The following is a 20,539-nucleotide window of genomic DNA, read 5'->3' on the forward strand; positions in this document are numbered from 1 at the left end:
CATATATATATTATATGTTACAATTATTGAAGTTTGAATGTCTCCAAATGTTTTTATAAAAAAAAATAAAAATTTTTTTTTTTTTTTTTATAATAAAGGCGAAAGTATATATATATATATATATATATATATATATATATATGCATCGAACATGTAGGTCAAAGATAATTTATTTATTTATTCGCATACACAGATAGTGCACCAAAAAGAAAAAAAAACACATTTGTCTATGTCAGAATAGTTAAGAAAAAGTCGGCAAACTCATTGTCAGTGGGGCCTGACGCAGTCCTTTTCGTGGCGGAAACGCATCAACATGTCGTTCTCCTACTCCAGAAAGTGAAGAGTCCTCTCATGACATCTACTCCCCCAATCCAGAACGTTCAATATCGGTTTATTTATCTACATATCGCGATACGAACAACTTAGCCCAAGAAGGAGCACGTTGCGATATATAATGGGAAATCTTGGATTAAGAAGAACTAGGATGAACCGCCAACAAGTACTGCTTCACCATCAGGGATCAAAGATTTCATGTGTATCCTATTTGCACAGAAAACGATAGCACTTAACGACTCCTTCAAGACTGCATTTTTACTGCCGAATGTAAGGTACAAAGTAAGTGGTTATTTAAAGACCTTTTCTTTGGCTTCAATAGACTTTAATAATGTTTCAGTTGACTGTCTCAAACAATATATCAACAATATATTCAATAATTCACAATCGCAAAGAACATCCTGGTAAAGTGCACGTGTGGGAAGGGATTTCGTGCAGGGGAGCAACCCAAACTATTATCTTTCTTATCAAAACACGCATGAATAGCGTGTTCTACTCCGTCTAATAGAGCAACTTTATCTTCCTTTCAGTCCAGTCGTTAATTATTTATTTATCTATTCAAACACTCCAGTTTTCTTGAGAATTCACTCTTGGCCAGTAAGCCTTTATTTCAAGCACTATGCGGCTTATATACATGACACAATAAGCCGAGGAATGCATATGAATGTGACCCAAAATATCCTTTCGACAGAAGCGAGACAAAATAAAGGTTGCTCATTTCACATATAGAAAAGTGATTCATGTGGAAGAATCTCAAGAAATTTCACAGAAAGAAATGAATCACAATGCTTTCCTGGAAGGTTAATGAAATTCTGCAGATTGCAGAAAACTCCCGAGAGAGGGTGTGTATGGAATATTGAGCACAGTTGAAGACTGTATGCTGCTTTGACTCACAGAAGACGCAGTTTCTTAGTTTGCTATTGACCATAGGTGGCGAGCGGACTTTTTGCGTCCATAATTTGCGATCAGAATGACGACTCTTTTCTTGTAGCTTCTTTCTTAGTGATTTTTGGAGGCTGACGTACCCATCTTCTCTGAGACGTTGAGTCGCAGTCGGTGAAATTCTATTTAGGAGAGGACGCGGAGTAGTTCCGTGGGAGTAAGATTGTGCGAATTGCCAGTCTTGTCGTATACTTTGCTAAGCACGTGAGGTCGCAACTTATTGAGAAGTATGGCCCCAAGAGCTAGTTCTTTCGTGTCGTCCTCGTATGAGCAGAATTGGCGAGTCATCCTGTTATTGGAGTACATCCTGTTATTTCCTGTTGAGATTTCGGCCTTCATGGTCACACTGTGGTAGATTCGCTAGTTGGCTGAATAGTATATGGCGTGTTGTTACCTTGTCGTCATACCGAGTTTTCAGGATGTCGAGTGCAATATGGTAGCTGGAGGCGGTCAGTGTGAGTCCTTCAATGGAGTACAAGGCTCGTCCTTTTAGGCATGACTTCAAGAAAGAGAATTTGGTGGTGTAATCTAGCTCCGTCTTGTTCCCGATCAGCGTTGAAAACCGTGAAAAGAACTCCGAATATTCCAAGAGGTTACCATCGAAGGATGGGAGGTCCAGTCGGCTCAGGATAGATGCATCGACGAAATTCATTGTTGGAGTCGAGTTCGTCTGTGGTTGGCTCGGTCTTGTCCATTCTTGTTGCTTGCCGTTGGGGTGCGGTAGCTTAGGAGTATCGGCGTGCTTCTTTGGTGTTGGAAGGCGCCGTTTGACAAAGTCTGCATCGACTGTATTCATGAGTTCATCCACATTCTCAAGTACACTAACAGCTCTTTGAATTTTCTTCGTATAGTCGCCGTACTTGTCCACATATTGTCTGAACACTTCTTCTTCCTTCGGATCGCTTGCCTGTGCTCTTAACCAGTCCGTATGCAATTGCTCGATTTTGATATAGATCTGCAGCAGTTGATCTTGTGCGTTCGCGAGCTCTTCCCTGAAAGCGGTGATTTCTTCAGTCGTTAGGTGCGCTAGTGTCGCACCTTTTTCAGGTACGTTGTAGTCTCGGAGAATCTGCTCGATCGCATCGCATTGACGTATGAGTTGCTTCTTTCAAATTCCGATTTGGCGCCGAGTGTTTCCGCTGTCCATCATTGGAAGTGGGGCGGGCGTATTGTAGAGTGCGACGTCAGTGGAAGTTTGCCGTGGTCGTCATTTCTTGAGAATTCACTCTTGGCCCGTAAGCCTTTATTTCAAGCACTATGCGGCTTATATACACGACACAATAAGCCGAGGAGCTTGGCGACCACGGCAGGATTCGAACCTGCAATCTTCTGCTCCTCCTTTGACACAGACTGTCGAGGTGATGATGTTTGGATTAGTGGACAGGAGATGGCCGAAGTATGTTCGCGTAGTGACTCCCCAGGCTTTCACAACAAATGAACTCGTCGGCGTTGTAAAAAATAGCACTGGATGTTCCAAATGTGCAGAATAGTGGCGCGTTGTCGTGGCATTAATTTTTGTGGCAAAAAGAGGATGTTCAGGTATAAGGCCATTTTGGTGACTGCTGAGATCCTTGGAGATCGAAGCAAACAAAGTCTTCTGGGTCAAGATATTCCTTGATGGCGATGTGTAGCTCCGGTACGATCAACAGGGTGCCATCATAAAGTTCCACGTGGTTGAAGGTGCCAATCTTCTTCCTGCTATCACATTTTGAGGATGGTTGAAAGGAGCATACGTGTGAAGGTACGTATGATGCGAAATCCTTTCCTTGAACAGGATTAAAAGCGAAAAGATTTTAACAATTATACGCTAACGTTCGGGGTTGGCCTTCGTCAGAGCCGGAAATAAGAAATGCTATTCCATTCAGACATGGATATCCAAACCACCCAATGTAGCCACTCGATCAGCGGAACTGCGTGGTGCATGCCGCAAACACCCCATGAAGCTCAAACCGAACAGGACCGTTGCCCACGGCTAAGACTATTTTTGACCTTTTCATTTTCCAAAACTTCCTCATATTGCGTGATAGTTATAAAAGGATTTCATCATTTAAACCACGTACACAGCGGCTCTCATCACGCCCCAACGCCGACTTCGTCCGCTCCGACTCGATGCACCCTACGGCTGTCCTAAACATGTTTTTAACCAATTTCCAAGGGTGAACGGAAAGACAATGAACTAGAATTTTTTTTAACCATTCTTCCATTCACCATTACACTGTATTTCTACATTGAGGAAACAATTTTCTTTTTCCCTGACCGTGGGGACTGTTGGTTAGAAGCCGAAACAAGTGTCCATCCCTTTAAATCATAAACGAACAGGATTTCTGTTCCAGAATGGGTTGTCTATTGGCATGAAGCAATGGCGTGGGGCTCGTCCCATGGCCAACCCCCCCCCACAAAAAGAGACTAGCATCATCCAGGATAACAAGCAGTCCATGCCGTCATACTGCAATGAACATTCTCGCGCTTAACATTTTTAGATAGATGCGCGGACATCAGGTCACATAGCTCAAAACCAAGTATCCTCCGCACGTCTGTAAAAAACTCCGGGTTTCAAAAAAAAAAAATTGTGTTTTTGCGGAACGTAGGTCGTTTTCAGCTTGCATTTTACCCGCAGCCCCCTTGTAGGTATCTGTATTGCTCCGAAGGGGCAAGAGATGGGTAACCAGCATAACTTGTCGCTTCCGTCGAGTTTGTATTTAGCTACTGCTACTCCTTGGCTTGCGCAATTTGTAGCATAAATGATAGTCTTTTGGAGGGTAAGTTCTGATGGGCATCTTGTATTGGCATTCACTGTGTCACAATGCGCGAGGATGGCAATGAATGTGAAGAGTGTTGCAGCATTTTTGAGTATAGTTTTTGACCTAGTCATCATTGGATGTCCCTTTTCAGTTGGCGTTGGAGTTTCAAGCGACGCATTAGGTTGGTTACCTTCATGTCCTTTCCCATTCTCAATTTCGAATTTGTAGAGCAGATTTATTGGTCGTGTGATCAGTCTTCTTGAGGGCAATCGTACTTCAGCTGAGCGTTGGAAGTCGTCAGAGGATGATGTTATTTGACCGACTTGCCATTGTCCCCGCTCCAGATTTTTGTCATGAATCAAAACGATGTCGTCATTCTGATCGCACATTATGGACGCAAAAAGTCCGCTTGCCACCTATGGTCAATAGCAAACCAAGAAACTGCGTCTTCTGTGAGTCAAAGCAGCATACAGTCTTCAACTGTACTCAATATCCCATACACTCTCTCTCTCTCTCGGGAGTTTTCTGCAATCTGCAGAATTTCACTAACCTTCCAGGAAAGCATTGTGATTCATTTCTTTCTGTGAAATTTCTTGAGATTCTTCCACATGAATCACTTTTTCAATCAACTCCACTATTGCTTTGAATGTTTTCGAATTGTCGCAAACAATCCATCGCGGATACGCTGTTGTAGCGAAAAACCGTCGGAGTATATGTAGGAGCATTTTTGCAGACATGTCGACAACGATGTCTACGTAGATTGCACGCGTGTTCAGATATGTGAGCAATAAGACCCAGTATTTCTCCGTTGAGTTGCTGTCGGTTTTGTACGGAAGTGGTCCTGTGTAGTCCATTCCTGCCTTTTCAAAGGGGTAGAGTGGTCTGTTAACTCTCCTTGCAGGATGAGAGGGGAATTCTAGGAGTTTGAACGATCGAGCCTTGTATCTCTTGCAGTGGAAGTAAAGCTTGTTGAGAGTCCGTTTTGTAGCCAGTCTGCCCTTTGTTATCCACACGCGTCTGCGCAATTCCGTGAGTGTTTGGTTTATTCCACAGTGATTGTTCGTGAGGTGGATATGCAGTATGTAGAGTGAAGTTATGTGGCTTTCTCGAGGAAGGTATACTGGAGTGATCGTTTCTGTTGGAAGATCGGCTTTGTCCACTCTTCCTTTTGATTTCCAGAGATTGGTTTCTGTACAACTGAAGAGATTTAGCTGCTTATTGAGCGCAGAAGTTAGTGGATATTGGAGTTGTGCTTGTCTAAACAGGATCATCTCGGCTTTTTCGTACAGTGCTGATTTCGATTCTCCCAGATGTTTTTTAGCTTTGGTTGATTTTTTCACCATGAACAGAAGGATATAAAAAACCACACGGAGTAGTCGTTGCCAGCTGCTGAACCGTTCTGGCTGAAGTAGAAGTTGTGGGGTTGCATCTGTGTGTTCTCCTTTGCATGGCAATTGATTTGATCGTTCTCTGATGAAACGTTCTTTGATGAAATATCTGTTGGCCAGCTGTGAGCATGAGTCTGGAGAAGGAAATCCGCTCCTGTCCACCAAGCGTCGTATAGTATGAGATTTTGTATGGGGAGTCCTCTGCTTCCGACATCGGCAGGGTTGCTATCGCCTTGTACGAATCGTAGTATGGCATCTGCGGCATTTTCCTTGATGCTCTTTATCCGGTTCCGAATGAATAGCGGAAGGCTGTTTTTGCTCTTTGTCCATGTTAGCGCTACGTTGCTATCGGACCATATGAAGATCTGCTCTATTGTGATATCGAAATTCAAGCAAATATGTTTCAGCAATTTCGCAAACAGTGCGATGGCGGATAGCTCAAGTCGTGGTATCGTCAGAGTGGATTTTAGTGGTGACAAACGTGTTTTGGAAATGAGTAGAGCACTTGTTCTCTTACTGGTAATTTCGATGAGTTATGCCACTGCGCAGTATCCAGTATCCCTCTTTGAGGAGTCGGTAAAAACGTGAATTTCGAACGTGGACGTTGATTTCGAACCTGTCAATATTTTCCGCGGTATTGTGATTTTTGCCGCAGTCCAGTTTGTCGTGATCTCTTTCCATGCAGTGACGAGATTTGGTGGCAATGCTTCGTCCCATCCTAGTTTTTCTTTCCATAGTGACTGCAAGAACAGTTTGCTTGTTAACAAAACGGGAGAGCACCAACCTAGTGGGTCGTAGGCGCTAGCTACGACCTTGAGTACTTGTCGTTTAGTCCATGTTATGTCGGAATTCAGCAGCTTTGGAAGTTTGATCAAGAATTGGTCATCCTTCACATTCCAAGAAATTCAACTGCACTTTTCCCAGCAATGTGTGCACCTGTTCTACAGCTGTCAATCAAGCACGATGTTCTTGCAGCAGCGGAAACATTCGAGAAACTCTGAAGAAAGCACCACTGCCAGTAATCATGAAGAACGTTATGATTTACCAAAATGGACAATCCATAGAAGCAAAAACGAATGCAGGAAGTATGCTCCAATTGCATGTAGTGGCCGAAGAGCTAAAATTGATTTCGACGCGACAAAACGCAACATGCACAGTCATCGTTCCGGACGTCGTCGGATGTTATCACTGCCTCAACGGCTCAAGAGTCGAACTCGCTTGCCACTCGAGCGAACATGAAGTCACAGCCGAAGTGAAATGTGGAAAACACCACCAGATAGCGACAAGCACGAAGATGGGACATATCAATAAGCTCACATTCAATTTTGAAACTGCTATCGTGAAGGAAACACGCACACTCGTTTGTCCGGGAGGACTGACAAAATTCGACATCAGTAGAGCCCTCAAGTATGTCAATGATGGACTGCACCTCCAAGAAATTTCACAGAAAGAAATGAATCGGAATGCTTTCCTGGATGGTTAGTGAAATTCTGTAGATTGCAGAAAACCAATGGTGCACAAGAAAGGAAAACGTACTTGTCTGCATCAGAACGTTTCTAAAAAATCGGCAACCTTATTGTCAGTGGAACCTGCGCAGCCCTTTCCGAGGCGGATAACCCACGACAAACATGTCGTTCTACCACTCCAGAAAGTGAAGAATCCGCTATCGAGGTATAACAGTCAAATAAATCCAGAGTTTGTGTACTTTATGTTCTCTTCCATTTGAAATTTGCAAGTATTATGCTCCCGGCTCATACTGAATACTGCACACGACAAACATTTTGAGAATACAATGCACATCTACTGAACTGCCCAGTTCAGTCTCCACATTTAAGCCGTATTACATTAGTTTAGAGTAATGTAAAGGCTTATAATAGGTAGATGGCACCGCACTACTTTATTCACTGTACTTTATTTCATGTCGGTTTACTTTCTTAATTGTGTGTTTTAGGCACCTTACTTTTGAAAAAAAACGTCAATTCCTCGTGGACTAATGCTGTAACTTTCTTTTACGATATTTAGATCACGGCATTTGTACAACAAAGATCCAACTTATGCGTTCTATTCTTGAGCATTATGAAAGCTCAACACCGGAGACTTGTGAAAATTAAAGAGCTGACATTAGGAGACTTATACGAAGTGTTCTCAAGCGAAGTGGGGGAGATATCTTAGAAGAAGGTCAAATTAAAAGTGGTTTTGGAACTGACAAGCTTGAGAAACTTCTTATCATCCTATGAGTTTGTGATATCTTGAGTATGCTAGTGGCATCCTCACATTCCTGCATAACTTGACATTACATCCATGCACCCAGACTGGAGGCGTGAGCTTAACTATACTTCTGAGAATCTTCTAATGAGCCCTGAGATTGAATAAGGCATGATAAGAATACATGCCTGACAACGCCAAGGAGTAATAACTATTAAATAAGGTATATAAAGGTACAACTTGCCGACTGGTGATGCGAGGTCTTCTGGCCTCCCTGCGTGAGCACTACTCCAATTCTATTACGGTGGCTCTTAGTTTCGAAATTGCACATCACCTTCACTGCTCGCTGTACACAGTATACATATTTACCATTCCATCTTGCTCCAGCGGTGTAAGATTAAACGTTGTAAAGGATTTTAGATTTCGATAGCCACACAAAAGGCGAAAAAAATCAGAAAAAAAATCGTTGCGAGATCAAATGCTACCATGAAAACTTGGAACATAGCGACTTTACTGTTTCTTGCATTTGAAAATACAGAGATATACAGATTCCATTGAAATCTAAATTTGCAGTCCGTTTCATACGCTACAAAAGTGAGAAAGTTTTGTTTGTGAGCTCTCCAAAGATTAATATACCTTGAAATTGGCAGCGAACGATTTTTTGCACACGATTGGCAACTTGTGAACTTTGATGAATTATCTAACTGTGCGATGCCAGCAGATAGACGGAGTCGATCCTCTTGCTTCTACACTATTTCTAGCATCTATCCGGATCTCGTCCTCCATTTTCAATGTTAAAATTGCTGGGATGGAATTGCTGGAAATTATGTCTGTTGGTGTCATATGGAAATAAAATCATATGACACCAACAGACAGGAAAAGTCTATCTCTTGTATAATACATATAGTCTTCAACACTTTCTGACACCTGTAGAGATTTTATATAGGGCTGGCCGCAAACCTCCGCGGCGCCGCCCGCGCGGATGTGGTCAGCCTAAGAGGCCCGCAGAGTTCACAGGGAGGGGTGTAGCGCAGTGGGTAAGATGTTCCACTGTCTACACAACTGATGTTCGAATCCGCCCCAGTGCTCACAAAGCCTTTCATCCCTCCGTGGTGGATAAATTGGTACCAGACTTGTCTGGGAGGACAAAAACACTGACTTGACACATCGGCTATCCCCCGCAAGTCATTGTATGGGCCAGTTACACGTTCGTGAACCTCAAATGATTGTGAATTGAGAAGAAGGTAGTGGCGCATCTCAAGCGGATTGATCAATGACAGACTTTTTATGCTTTATCCTTTCATAAAGATTTTATCGTCTATTTCCTACGTTAAAGTTGCTGGAAATCGACAAAAATAAACTGTGCATTTTGAAGTTCTTACTAAAATTTCTGAAGAAATTCAAATAAAACATTTGATTTGATATGAATTCAAACTTTTCTTTAGCACTAACTGTGCTTAGCAGCTCAAAATAAATCTACTTCTCAAAAACTATTGTAATTATCTCCTAGTAGTATCATTAGCTGTCTTTAAACATTATTCTGCTTGTCTAGTAGTGTTTCTTCCACATATTTTACATATTTGAATAGATCACAACTAGTAGGACTTACCTAATAAAACTTTCAAAGAAATTTTCAATCTTGAGGAAGTATTGCGCGGTCGAATGTGGGCGACGTTGTCGCACCGTAAGTCACCGTGATTTTGCTTACATCTCACTGAGTAAGTTAGAATTCTATTCCTGAGGGGAACTTTTTCTATATAGGAATTATCTCGTTCAACATCTTGTTAAAGGCCGAAGTGCGGAACAATTCAACAGTAGACGAATGTAAGAAGAATTCGCGAAAAAATAATGTGAAATATGATAATACCACTACCGCTGAGGCACGTCGTATGCGAAAAAGTGTTGGCGCTAAGATCGTGGTTAAATGTGCATACAAATACCCATACACACTGCAATTCTTTTCTTATTAGTTGAGGGAGTACGAAGAACTCCAGCAGAAGTACAAAAAAAAAACAAGCTAGAAAAGTACAAAAAGAAAAACAACAAACAACAGCAAACAAACAAACAAACAAAAAACAAACAACAAGCAAACAAGAAAACAGAGCTTTCTACTTGACCAAAATCGCCTTAAATTGCAGGCATTCACAAATTCTTCTCAAATTTTATGCGATGTGTGGTGGTCTTAGCCCTGATCGCATCGGACAAAAAAAAAGCGTGAGTTACAGCGGAGTTGTAGGGGTGGGGACTCCCCTATAAACCGGCACTTGTCCATATTACGTGAATTAGTTCATCGTTTCACTTCTTACGATCCCCAAAATATTCTGACACAGCAGCCTATAGTGCTTCTTTTTTCTTTTTCTTTTTTTTTTTGCTTTTCCTTCAACCACTTGGATCGCAGAAAGTCATGTTATTCTCCGAGATTGTTCATGTCAACTGATCGCTCACTTAAATCGCTAGGAGCCTCATATGAGCAAAAGTGCTGGGCAGCAGCAGATATTGAAATGGCCCTACATTGAAGTGAACGTACTCTATTTGAAATCGTTCTTTCTCTTCGAGAAGTTCTGGGAACTCCTTCAATTTTCGTTCCATAACCACCAGAAGCAGGTGGTCGTTTAAAAAGTTCTCCGTTCATGCATCTCTAGTATGGAAGACAGTCCAAACTAGGGGAACCATCTGTTTTGCACAGCTGCGCGAAGATAGAATGAGGAAACAAAAGATGCTTGTCGGCACCACAAAAATTGGTACTTTACCAAGCTCCCATTTGCATATCTTTGCTGTAGATTGAAATGCCTGTCGCAACAAATAGAACAAGTTGAGCTCTGAAATCTGGGTTTTTTTTTTTTAAGATAGTGCACTTTTCACCTCAGATACTCAAGTGGTGCTCAAATCTTCCACATTCCAGATAAATTCCACTAGAAATGTTCCTTTAAATCCATCATACGTCGAGAAAGTCAAAACAGCAGGATCCAAGCAAAAGAAACACCTACTTCGTAGAAAAAATACTGCTCAACAACAAATAGATCTAGATCAGTGAAATTTAGTCTCATTAGTCATTTGACATACAACACATGGCAGTTTGTAAACCAATGTCGGATTCCGCGGATTTTTTGCAAAAAAAATTTAAAAAGTGTACTTGCTAGGTATAATTACAATGGCACGATCACAACGCCGTCTGCTATAGCCTCATTCCTGTTGTTTCCCGATTATCCCGTTATTATTAGAGCTGTCATTTGCAATGATCTATGTGTTATAGTTAGTCCTATCGGGAATATATGTGTCTACAAACCCGAAAAGAAGCTATCAGATTTTCAGCTACTATGAACTTCACAAATCATATTTTTCTAATCAGTTTACGTCTCTTCGATCAACTAAAAGGCCCTAAAATTGATGTCCGTGTCCCGAGAAAGAGGAGAGTTTGAGGTCCGCTTGTAGCGTGTTGCTGACTCGGCTATTACTTGAAGTGTTCCTCAACCCAACGCACATTTACATTGGTAATTATCGTTCACTAATTAGGATGAGTATTTGGTCTTAAGGAGTATGGACATCTGCTAGTTTAAGGACCTACTTCCTGAAGTTTATTCTCGTCTAGATATTTGACTGTTTTATCTTTTTACTTCTATTATTTGTATTTTCACCGTTATTTATTTGCTTCTGTTTATTTTATTATTATTTATTTATTATTTATTTTATTATTATTATATCCCTACTATTTGACTATTTTACTGATTGTTAACATTCTTCCATTGTCACAACTTTTACTTTTGTTTCCTCAAAAGTTTGCACATAATGTTGTCCCATCCTCTCGTATATCTGTGGAACGTTTGTCGTAACATCCATGTTGTTGTTCGTAAATGCATGCAGACATATGGCATTTTATCGGAAAACAACGAGTTACGAGTGCACATAACCTTTGAATTGCATATTTCCGCTGTGAACTAGGATTTCAGTCATAATCTTTTTATTTGTTTAAACAACGCATGAATGATCAGAGCGGAATGAATAGATTCCTCCAAAAACCTGGCACATAAATTAACTGAGGAGTGTAACATCCAGAAGGTCTGAGAATTCAATACAGATGTCCATAAGAGTCGAGAATAAGGCGGAAATTCGTCTTCGTGGGAGTTCTGAATAAGCAATAATGTTTTAGTAAATTCAACAGTTGTAATTTCAAAGCATTTTGTGATTTTTTCTTACGTTGCGTATTCCACTTCTGCTTGATTTCAACTGAGGTGCAACCGCTACCTCTGTGATTTCATTTCAATTATCTTTGTTATATTATAGCGACGATATGTTAACTACAACATTACGTAAGAAACTCTTGAAGATTTGATGTAGTCTGTTTATCAAAATATTGTGAAAACTAGTCTCCTCCAATCTTAGTTATCTCCGTAAACTGATCGATGTGCCCTTTTTTGAATTAAAGTGATGATATGACGCTTATGATTTCGAATTGCGAATAAGGTTGGAGTTGTGCTACGGCTTAATTTTGAAATTTTAAAAGAAGTATAGGAGTTTTAGGTGTAGATAGTGACATTTTTGCCTTTCTACCTTTGTTGTATGGAAGATTTTTTAAGAGATGAAATTCTCACTTGTAAATGATGAAAACCTGCCTTTTTTCAATGGAGGTGTTCTCGCCAAAGGCGAATGTCAATCTTCTTAAGTGTTCCTGATCAGAAAAATTCACATTTTCCTCAAGAATTCGAACCACGGTCATCCATTCCTGTAGAAAGGACATGCTTCGTTTTCACTGGGATCGCGCACAACATTGACTATTTCAATGGAATTTCCTTTAAACCATTGTTCTTTATCACTAAAACCATCATACAGGATCTCTGTGTTATCTGGACAGTCGCAGCTTGCGTTTGATCTGAATAGCGCAGAGAAAAGAGGAAGTCTGAGTCAGACAGAGGAAGGTGTGGATCGCGTCGCGCTCGTCCGTATGAGCCCATTCTGGCTAGTTAGATATGGACTACGGAATGTTTCTCGCTAGATCAGGTAGTGACATCACAACTCCTTCAAACAGTACTTTGAGTAATTATCAACTAAATACCTTAGATTAGCTTTTTGATCTTACTCCGTATGTTGTTAGTAGAGAGACAGATCAATGATTTATTCTGATCTCAAAGTCACACCCTACGTCTCACCATCCCAGAGCAAACTTGCAGGTTGGTACCGTGACAGTAGTTTTTATCGATGCTCCCGTCAATGCTCCTAGCATTAATATTTATGAACCGATGCCCCATTATTGATTCCATTCACGGCCAGTACGGCTCAACAATGAAACTTTCTTTAACCTCACTATTACCTTCAGTTAGTTGGTGCTGTGGAATATTTCTATAGTCTGTGTCTACAGTATTCCTTAAGTGGGGTGTGGGTTCCGCAACGGGAACCCTAAACCCGAGCTATAAGTCGCAGCATCTGCAGCATTGATCACCCGTGTCGATCCGTTTTAGCTAACATTTTCTTTTCCACTGATTTTTTTTTTGCTAATGCTGGGCTACTCGGAACGAATTTCAAGTGCTTCAGAAGCAAATATTAGTAAAGTCCATAAGTAGGAACCTTTTGAGTGATCTGCATCAGGTTGGAGGAAAAGAAACTGCTGTGAGACAAAAGAAGCTCTGAAAGCGTAGCAAGTAGGACTACAACGGCTACGAAAAATAGTACCATCTCAGAATTCATCTGTTTCTTGAAGTTAGGACAGGTTGCCTGCAGTTTATTTTCTTTTGACTCTGCAACCAAATCTGACTATATCGATGCATTCCTCCCTCTTGCTTTTTCTCACCACACATTCTAGTGAAGATCGTTCTTAAATGTTTATGCGATAAAATGTTGAGTGTTCCCGATTTATTGTAGTTCAGAATAATCAGAGCTAATAATTGGAACTCAGGTATTCTAATGACTTATTTTCAGATGACTTTTACAACGGGAAGTGCCGTACCAAAGGTTGATAAGAATATTATATGAGTATAAACTATAAATATTATTAATAATATAAATGATATAATAAGAATATTATCATCAAAATGCAAGAAACTTAAATCGAAGGATTACTATGGACGAAAATGGAGGGCATTCCCACCTTTTTGTAGTGGTACTACCAATGGAGCACTACGTCGAGAAAAAAACTACCATGGAAACAGAAGAGGTACATGTTTACAGCGAAAAAAATACAACGGAAATCGGAAACCATAAAACATCTAAACGTGAAATTAAATAGGCGCCCTTTTTACAAGTGATTTGTGTAAAAACGTGGAAGTTAATGAGAAAACATCAAGAAAGAAGTGTGGGGAAAATCCTCGGATTTTTTTCTTTAGAGCATTTCAAACTTCTGTGTCATCCGGTCAGTGTTGGCTTCTACTGTCACTGCACTGGTAGTTGGACGAGAATATACAGTACAATCTATTTGCTATATGACGAAGTCTGTCCCACAGATTACTGTATAAGACATGGGAAATCCAACAAGAGGTGTCTTACTTACTACTAAACTTACTAAACGATTATGGAAATCATTCGAACGGTAGAAGAACAGTCGAAGTACATTGCGGTGCGGCTGTGTTGTTTTTTGTTCTCACAAATCTTGTTTTAATCGTCTGACCGTAAAAAAATTGATTGCGTTGCGTCTGTCAGTGCGCAATGAGTTACGGAATAATCGACTTGATAGACACTATGAGAACAGGTGCCGATCCTTGCTTTTTATGATTATTAAGGGAGAAGGCCCGAAATAAAGGAGATGGAAAGACATGCGTGAGGTAGAAGAATTAAGTGCGTTGCGGCGGGTGCATCGCGGTTCCTCGCGGTTCCGCCACCGACGTCTACAAGACTCCAAAAGGGGTTCTAGTAGGAAGGACACAAAATAAATTTCTGTTAATTGTAAAATGAAGACAATCGATTTCACATCACATTTTTAAATGATGGTTGAGCCGCACGCAGTGTTAATATTTTCTCTCTCTAACTTTCTATGCAATCCCTAACTTTTTTCTTGTGTTTCTATCAAGAAGAACTTATTTGAATGTAGCTGTAAGAATGAACACAACTTATTGCATTCCAGTTTGTACTGCTTCTTCGACCAAATCCTACTTTGTAACATCGTTAGTTAACGGAATTTCTGTGGATTGCCTTCACACACTACTGTGCTAGATGCTATTAGCGCAGCAGAATACCACAGCGCGGATCCCGCGTTACCTTGTAGGCGAGTTAACCGTTTCTCCCGTAAATTCTTCTTTGCTGAAAACAGTATAAATCGTCTCTTAAACAGGGAAATGATTAAGGAAAGAAGTTATCGTGACCAGGAAAGAAGGTGTTTCGCCTTTTCCGATGTACCAGCTCTAGATCCTCAGTTGTTCCTCAGTTGGGTTCAAACGCTAAATTTAAAGTAGTCTAAATAGATGTCTCCAGTGGAAATTAGTGAGTCCTTCATGACCAGAGTTACAGTTTTGTTCCATTGGTTCCTGCATTGCCATCTTCACCTACATTTGCAATATTTCACAGACATTTCGCAATTCTATCTCCAGCGAACCTGTACTGATCGTAACGATCGTCGCAGGATCGTAGTGCGGCGAGCTGTGGAACGTAAAATTTGCCGAGGACGGTAACTGATACCAGCAAAAGTGTTGGCAATCTTTTTTTCCAAAAGAGAACAACAGCAATTCCATTGGGTTTTCAAAATCCACACACATATGTGCCATATATCTCGCCACAAAGTGTGACGAAAAATTCCCGACCTATGTGCTGCGTTCCAGTTCCTCGCATGTATCCGTATTAGGTAAGCTGAGAGCTACCCCTGTAACTCGCCTGCTACAATTATATATAAAAACCACTTCATACGTCTATAGTCATAAAAAGCATTTTTAATCGCTAAAGCACGCGATTAAGGACCTTTAGATCTGTATGTGACCGCCCACGCCATATTACACCATAAATCAAAATGTTTTGTTCGGACTCTGCAAATGAGAACAAGCAAACAGACATTTCGAAGCGCAACTGTCCAGTGAACAATATTTAAAGCATCCAAAAACTACAGTAGTGAAAACATTTCTTAGCCAAAGCGTGTATTTACAAATACATTAGTAATCCTTCAGAATTCTTGTTTGGCCAAGCTATGACCTCGGTAACCTTCATCACGATGTCTTGACTCGTTGACCGTCTTCAACTGACATGCCTGACTCACCTCACAAAATGAACGATGCTGACCCCCCGCCTAAGCGCTCTTCATTAAGCGCACTATTTCTTCGGCGTCTAACCATCTTTCGTGCCTACGGCGATGACAACTGTGCAGCCTGCATACGCCTCATTCCTACAACGTGCTACTGATGTGTAGAGAGTTTGAGTTGGTCCTCACCTGGACGAACACTTATTGACTACAAAACGTCTCGATTGTCAACAAGTCGACAATGGATCTGCCTGAATTATTCAAAAAGTCGGATATTTCTCAGGCAGCTGGCACATTTTCGCCTATCAAGTATATATTTCGTGTGAAAGCCCGTCCGACAACTGCAACAATTCCAGGTTTGAGAGTTTGAAATTGTTTTTTCTTTTCGATTCTAGAACTTTTCTTTTCATTCTTCTTTTTTCCACATTGCATTTCATTCTTTGAACAGCTGCATCACATAAATTTCCACGATTTAAGTGCCGATTATTTGTTACATAAATCATATTTTCCTTCCATTTTCGTTGAACTGTATCGATTGTTTAGAATTCCAATACGTTGCTCCGCACATGTTTTAAAATAATATCTCCTTAAAATAACTATAATTTTTCCGAATCCTGTCTAAGCACTATGTTTATACAGCTCTGCAACACTTGTATTCAAAAAATTCTACACCATTTCAATTTAGAATAAGTTTTAACAGTTTTGAATGAATGGCTGCGCTATAATCAGCTGCCAATACGATTTTTCAATGGTTTTTTGGTAGTGTATCTATCCATTCTTCATTTCTCCATTATTTCAGCTTTTTTGAAATCCTATCCGTCAGCTCGGGAATTGTCTGGGGAGGCTGTTGAAGCACTATTGGTTGTTTTATCTATAAGCACGATAAACTCGAATATTACGGGATTTTGTGACAGCCAGGAAACATTGCCGTTCTTCTCATGTTACTCTTTTAGTGTTTTTTTTTGCACGTTTAGATTTACTGTGAAAACCCAACCTGAAAAAAAACTCCCGGTGGATTATCTTAATGTGCTACCAGGCTCTTCAAAATTACAACTTCACAACTCTTCTTTTTTGCCGTGGTTTTTGTTGCGCCCTGCCCCAGGGCGTGTCTAAAAATGTGGGTTCCGACGAAACACTTGTACTATCATCTCAATCATCCTCCTTCACAAGAAATACGAGAAGAAAAAAGGAAACGCAAACTCCCCCGAGATTATATGTGGGCCCACAAGTTCAAGATACTAGCCGATATTATCCTTTATCCCTACATAGAATGGTTCTACTTCCTACTGAGCTTCGACAAATCCCTCCCTTCCTTTCCGGGTTATTTTACGCCACCGTATCATCGCCTATATTCATCCTGTTAATTACTAAAGCCATTGGATCGCGACCGTATGTGCGACAGACAACGGGTGTGCACTGGATTTCGTCCGCTTTACTGCTTCAGATAATTACAGTATCCGTTGGTTGACCGATATTTTCCGTAAATTACCGTATCACTCTCGTCCAAACGATTCATTTATAGATCTAATCCGAATGTTGATCTCGGTATTCTGGCAGCTGTGGTATCATTGTATGCATACAGATGTACAATTTTTTCATTACACTATGCCAGAGTTCAGTAGTGCGATGTATTAAATTCTTGCTGCGTAAGGTCATTCTTAGTTCTGAAGAAATTGTACAAGTTTGCCTTCCACACAGTAAAGTAACTTCGTTCGGCTGTATTTCTGCCGAAGAGTGACGAAAATGCAGAAATCGGTGGACAACAATCTCCCATTTTTCTTTTCTTTTTTTTTTTTGATTTGTGTTGCGAATCGTACTTCAATCTTATGAAGGTGAAGTAGCTATTGTGGTCGTTCTTTTTTTATCGCTCGATACTTGCCTGAAAGCTGGTCGGGACGCACCACATGTGTTGAGTGAGGACAATTGATCTACGGGTTTTGTTTACCTCTTTCTATAACTGCAATTTGTGCGGGTATTCTGTGTGCGTATGTCATGTTTTTTTTTCAAAATAAAAAAAAGTATATATTCTCTTTCTTTTTTGTCGATTAAGCAGCGAAACAAAAAATTATTCTTTCCTCATTAGTGTTGATACAGGATTTTTTAGGTTTCCAATGGTTATCTTGTGCAACAGATAGAGTACAATTTTCTTTCAAAATTAGTGCTTAGTGAGATTATTACCGTCTCTAGATATTATTTAAATTGATCGGTATTATTAAAATCTGACTTATTACTATAGGATCTCACCCACGACATAACTTTAGACATTCGATTGATCATCTACTCATTGTCTCTGTTTTTTTTTTTTTGAATTTTACCGTCTCTACCTTTCTTTTTTTATGCTTGCTTTTTTTGGGCGGTGAGAGGGGGGGGGGGGGGTCCAACTTCAAATTAATTCAGTTTCCATCTGATCAACGTTTTCCCCGTAGTTGAAACGAGGCATCCCAGCCTCTGAAGGGAACTCATAGGAGTTATTCAGCTAACGACTCACCTTATTCACACTTCCTCAGCTGACGGTCAGCAGTTCCATCAGATCGCGATAGTATCCCCATTTGCCGGATTTTTCTCCTTCAGGAACGCGCATTGGAAACATTCAGCTGTATTCTCTTACGTAGTTGTTGCGTCAGTAATTGATCTGTACATGAATAGCATTTGAAATAAGGATGATGTTGTTTCAGCACAGTAACACGCTGAAGAAGCGTGCTCAGCCCGGTTATTTACATCCGTATCTCTTATCTTAATGTCGCATTACTCTGTGTTTAACAGCACAAAATGTACAAATCTTCGAAAATTAGCAAATTTAATGTACTATTCGGTTCTTTTCTCTATATTTGGATTTTCGATATAATAAGAAGCACCCGTTGTTGTCACTGGGTAAGAGGGGATGATTTCTCATGCCGATACGCTTTGGTTCAACATTGGTCAAATACTATACTAAAGATAAATACTAAGGAGAGGATTGATCTAACCCCTCGCTGGAATGTGGAGAGAACGGCCCTCGGTTATGTTGATGTTTCGTGTTCTCAACGTACAATTCTGTGAACATTGAAAAACAGACGGTGACTGACGGTGCGGGACGGTCATCCGTTCAGTACTCCCTCAAAGGTGAAGATTTCTTTGGAATCTTTATACAGGTAGATTCTACTCGTTGAGATCTATTTAAATATGTATGCCATACGAAACAAATCTAGGAGACGTGCAGAATTATGCTTGAATACACCAAAATTACACCCATTTAAAAAATTTAGGGGGAAGGTGAAACGGTTTTGATTTGCATACAGATTCAATCTCGACGAGTAGAACCTATCTATGTAGAGATTTTAAAGAAATTTTCATTTTTGAGGAAGTACTGAACGGACGACAGTGGGCGACGGTGCCGCACCGTCGTAAGTCACCAATTCATGCTCAGTGTTGTACATAGTTCGCATATCTGAGATCTTATTATATTCAGTTAGCAAGCATTTCCAGAAATTGTCCTCATTCTTGCAGAGGTCAAAACTAACACTAGCAGTCATTGCTTTCTGGATTTTTGGAACTTCAAAGAATGTGCTTCATCCTTTAAACTTCCTAAGAAAATCGCAGCTGACAGTGCTGTGCAGTTGATTGGTGCACGTTAGTGTCGACATAGTCGTGCATGTTTTACACCAACCAACGCCTGTTCACCCAACGCCCAGGCATCCATGCTATTCCACCATCTGATTCTCGTTTTTTTTTCAGTTTAGAATACCAGCTGCTATATAATGATTGATAAATCTGCATGCAACGAGTTATCAGCTCATCAACAAGCTATCAATCTGAGTTTTTTTTTCTCTTTTTTGGAAACGATCCTAAAACAAGAATGAGGTTACAACGAATAATTGCAAAACGGCATAATTTTGCAAACGCGCACTCATTCGCAACTAACTCCATGAAGATTTGCTCCTAATCACCTTACTTATCGGTTTTATGGGTTACTGTCTTTACAAAAGAGTGAATTCAGTCAATTGGGTAAGTCAATTGACCTCGAGTATTCGATTTCGATTTCGAGTAGTTGTTTGGCACTATTCTGTCATGTCTTCTCTTTCCGTCTTTCCGACTTTTATTTCGTATTTCACGTTTTGTGCCGCATGATACATAAATGCAGTAGATTTCGGGTAAAATGTAGTTGGGGAGAGGGGACTCAGTGACGCCCTTATTTCTGGAAGTGAAAAACTTAATACAATACTAACTCAAGACTAACTCAAGGGGCCCTAAGAACTAAGCATTAATCTTAGAGCATCTGTGACATATAAGCTAAAGTTACCAAGAGAAAAAAGTAAGATAGAGCGTCCAGTAACAAGGGCACCATTGAGTACCCTCCCCCTCCCCCCTAACTACATTTTCCATTTTCCCCCAGATTTCACTTTATGTAGTTTGAATCTTTTTTTCTTCCTTATGTTGTTGCTGAAACAGAATGGGATATTATATTCTATTTAAATTTTTTGGACCACTACTCGGTGTTACCAAAACAAGTATGTAAGCAAATGCACCCATGTTTGCGTGGACAACCGCGGTAAGCGTTCGATTGGAGCGAGCTAGGGGAAGGGCGAGTGTATTTGACAGATTTAGTACGTGCGTTACGGCAATCGCAGCGCAGTTATCCGGTGAAAAACTGCTGGTGACGTTAAGTCTTTTTTTCTGTTTTATATCCCTAGTGATTCTGTGATTAAATAGTTACAAAATTGCGGTTTCTCGGAACAATTTTGTCGCGGATATGGAGTTGAACGTATTCATCGTACACTTCGTCGCACTTGCAGTTGCAATTA

The 20,539-nt window shown here is 40.5% G+C and overlaps 3 protein-coding genes across 5 annotated transcripts; 1 reads left to right on the forward strand and 2 right to left on the reverse strand.

Moving 5' to 3' along the window:
• Positions 1-1,401: 1,401 nt before the first annotated feature.
• Positions 1,402-4,405, reverse strand: RB195_009516 (uncharacterized protein; the record flags this gene model as incomplete). Of its 2 annotated transcripts, XM_064190096.1 has the most annotated exons (3): positions 1,402-1,608; positions 1,670-2,267; positions 3,942-4,405. In XM_064190096.1, 3 exons carry the CDS (start codon positions 4,403-4,405, stop codon positions 1,402-1,404), a joined length of 1,269 nt encoding a protein of 422 aa, XP_064047678.1. The 2 variants fall into 2 exon arrangements, with proteins under 2 accessions (XP_064047678.1, XP_064047679.1); XM_064190095.1 differs by having other exon boundaries at positions 1,586-2,380; positions 3,887-4,405.
• A 156-nt stretch (positions 4,406-4,561) lies between these two features.
• Positions 4,562-5,359, reverse strand: RB195_009517 (uncharacterized protein; the record flags this gene model as incomplete). The annotated part of the gene is made up of 1 exon (XM_064190097.1): positions 4,562-5,359. One exon carries the CDS (start codon positions 5,357-5,359, stop codon positions 4,562-4,564), a length of 798 nt encoding a protein of 265 aa, XP_064047680.1.
• Positions 5,360-6,428: 1,069 nt separating this feature from the next.
• RB195_009518 (uncharacterized protein) lies at positions 6,429-10,643 on the forward strand (the record flags this gene model as incomplete). 2 transcript variants are annotated; one of them, XM_064190099.1, is made up of 3 exons in its annotated part: positions 6,492-6,811; positions 9,748-9,823; positions 10,512-10,643. In XM_064190099.1, 3 exons carry the CDS (start codon positions 6,492-6,494, stop codon positions 10,641-10,643), a joined length of 528 nt encoding a protein of 175 aa, XP_064047682.1. The 2 variants fall into 2 exon arrangements, with proteins under 2 accessions (XP_064047681.1, XP_064047682.1); XM_064190098.1 differs by lacking the exons at positions 9,748-9,823; positions 10,512-10,643 and having other exon boundaries at positions 6,429-6,887.
• Positions 10,644-20,539: the final 9,896 nt, after the last annotated feature.

Source organism: Necator americanus, chromosome III (assembly GCF_031761385.1).
Source record: "Necator americanus strain Aroian chromosome III, whole genome shotgun sequence".
NCBI lineage: Eukaryota > Metazoa > Nematoda > Chromadorea > Rhabditida > Ancylostomatidae > Necator > Necator americanus.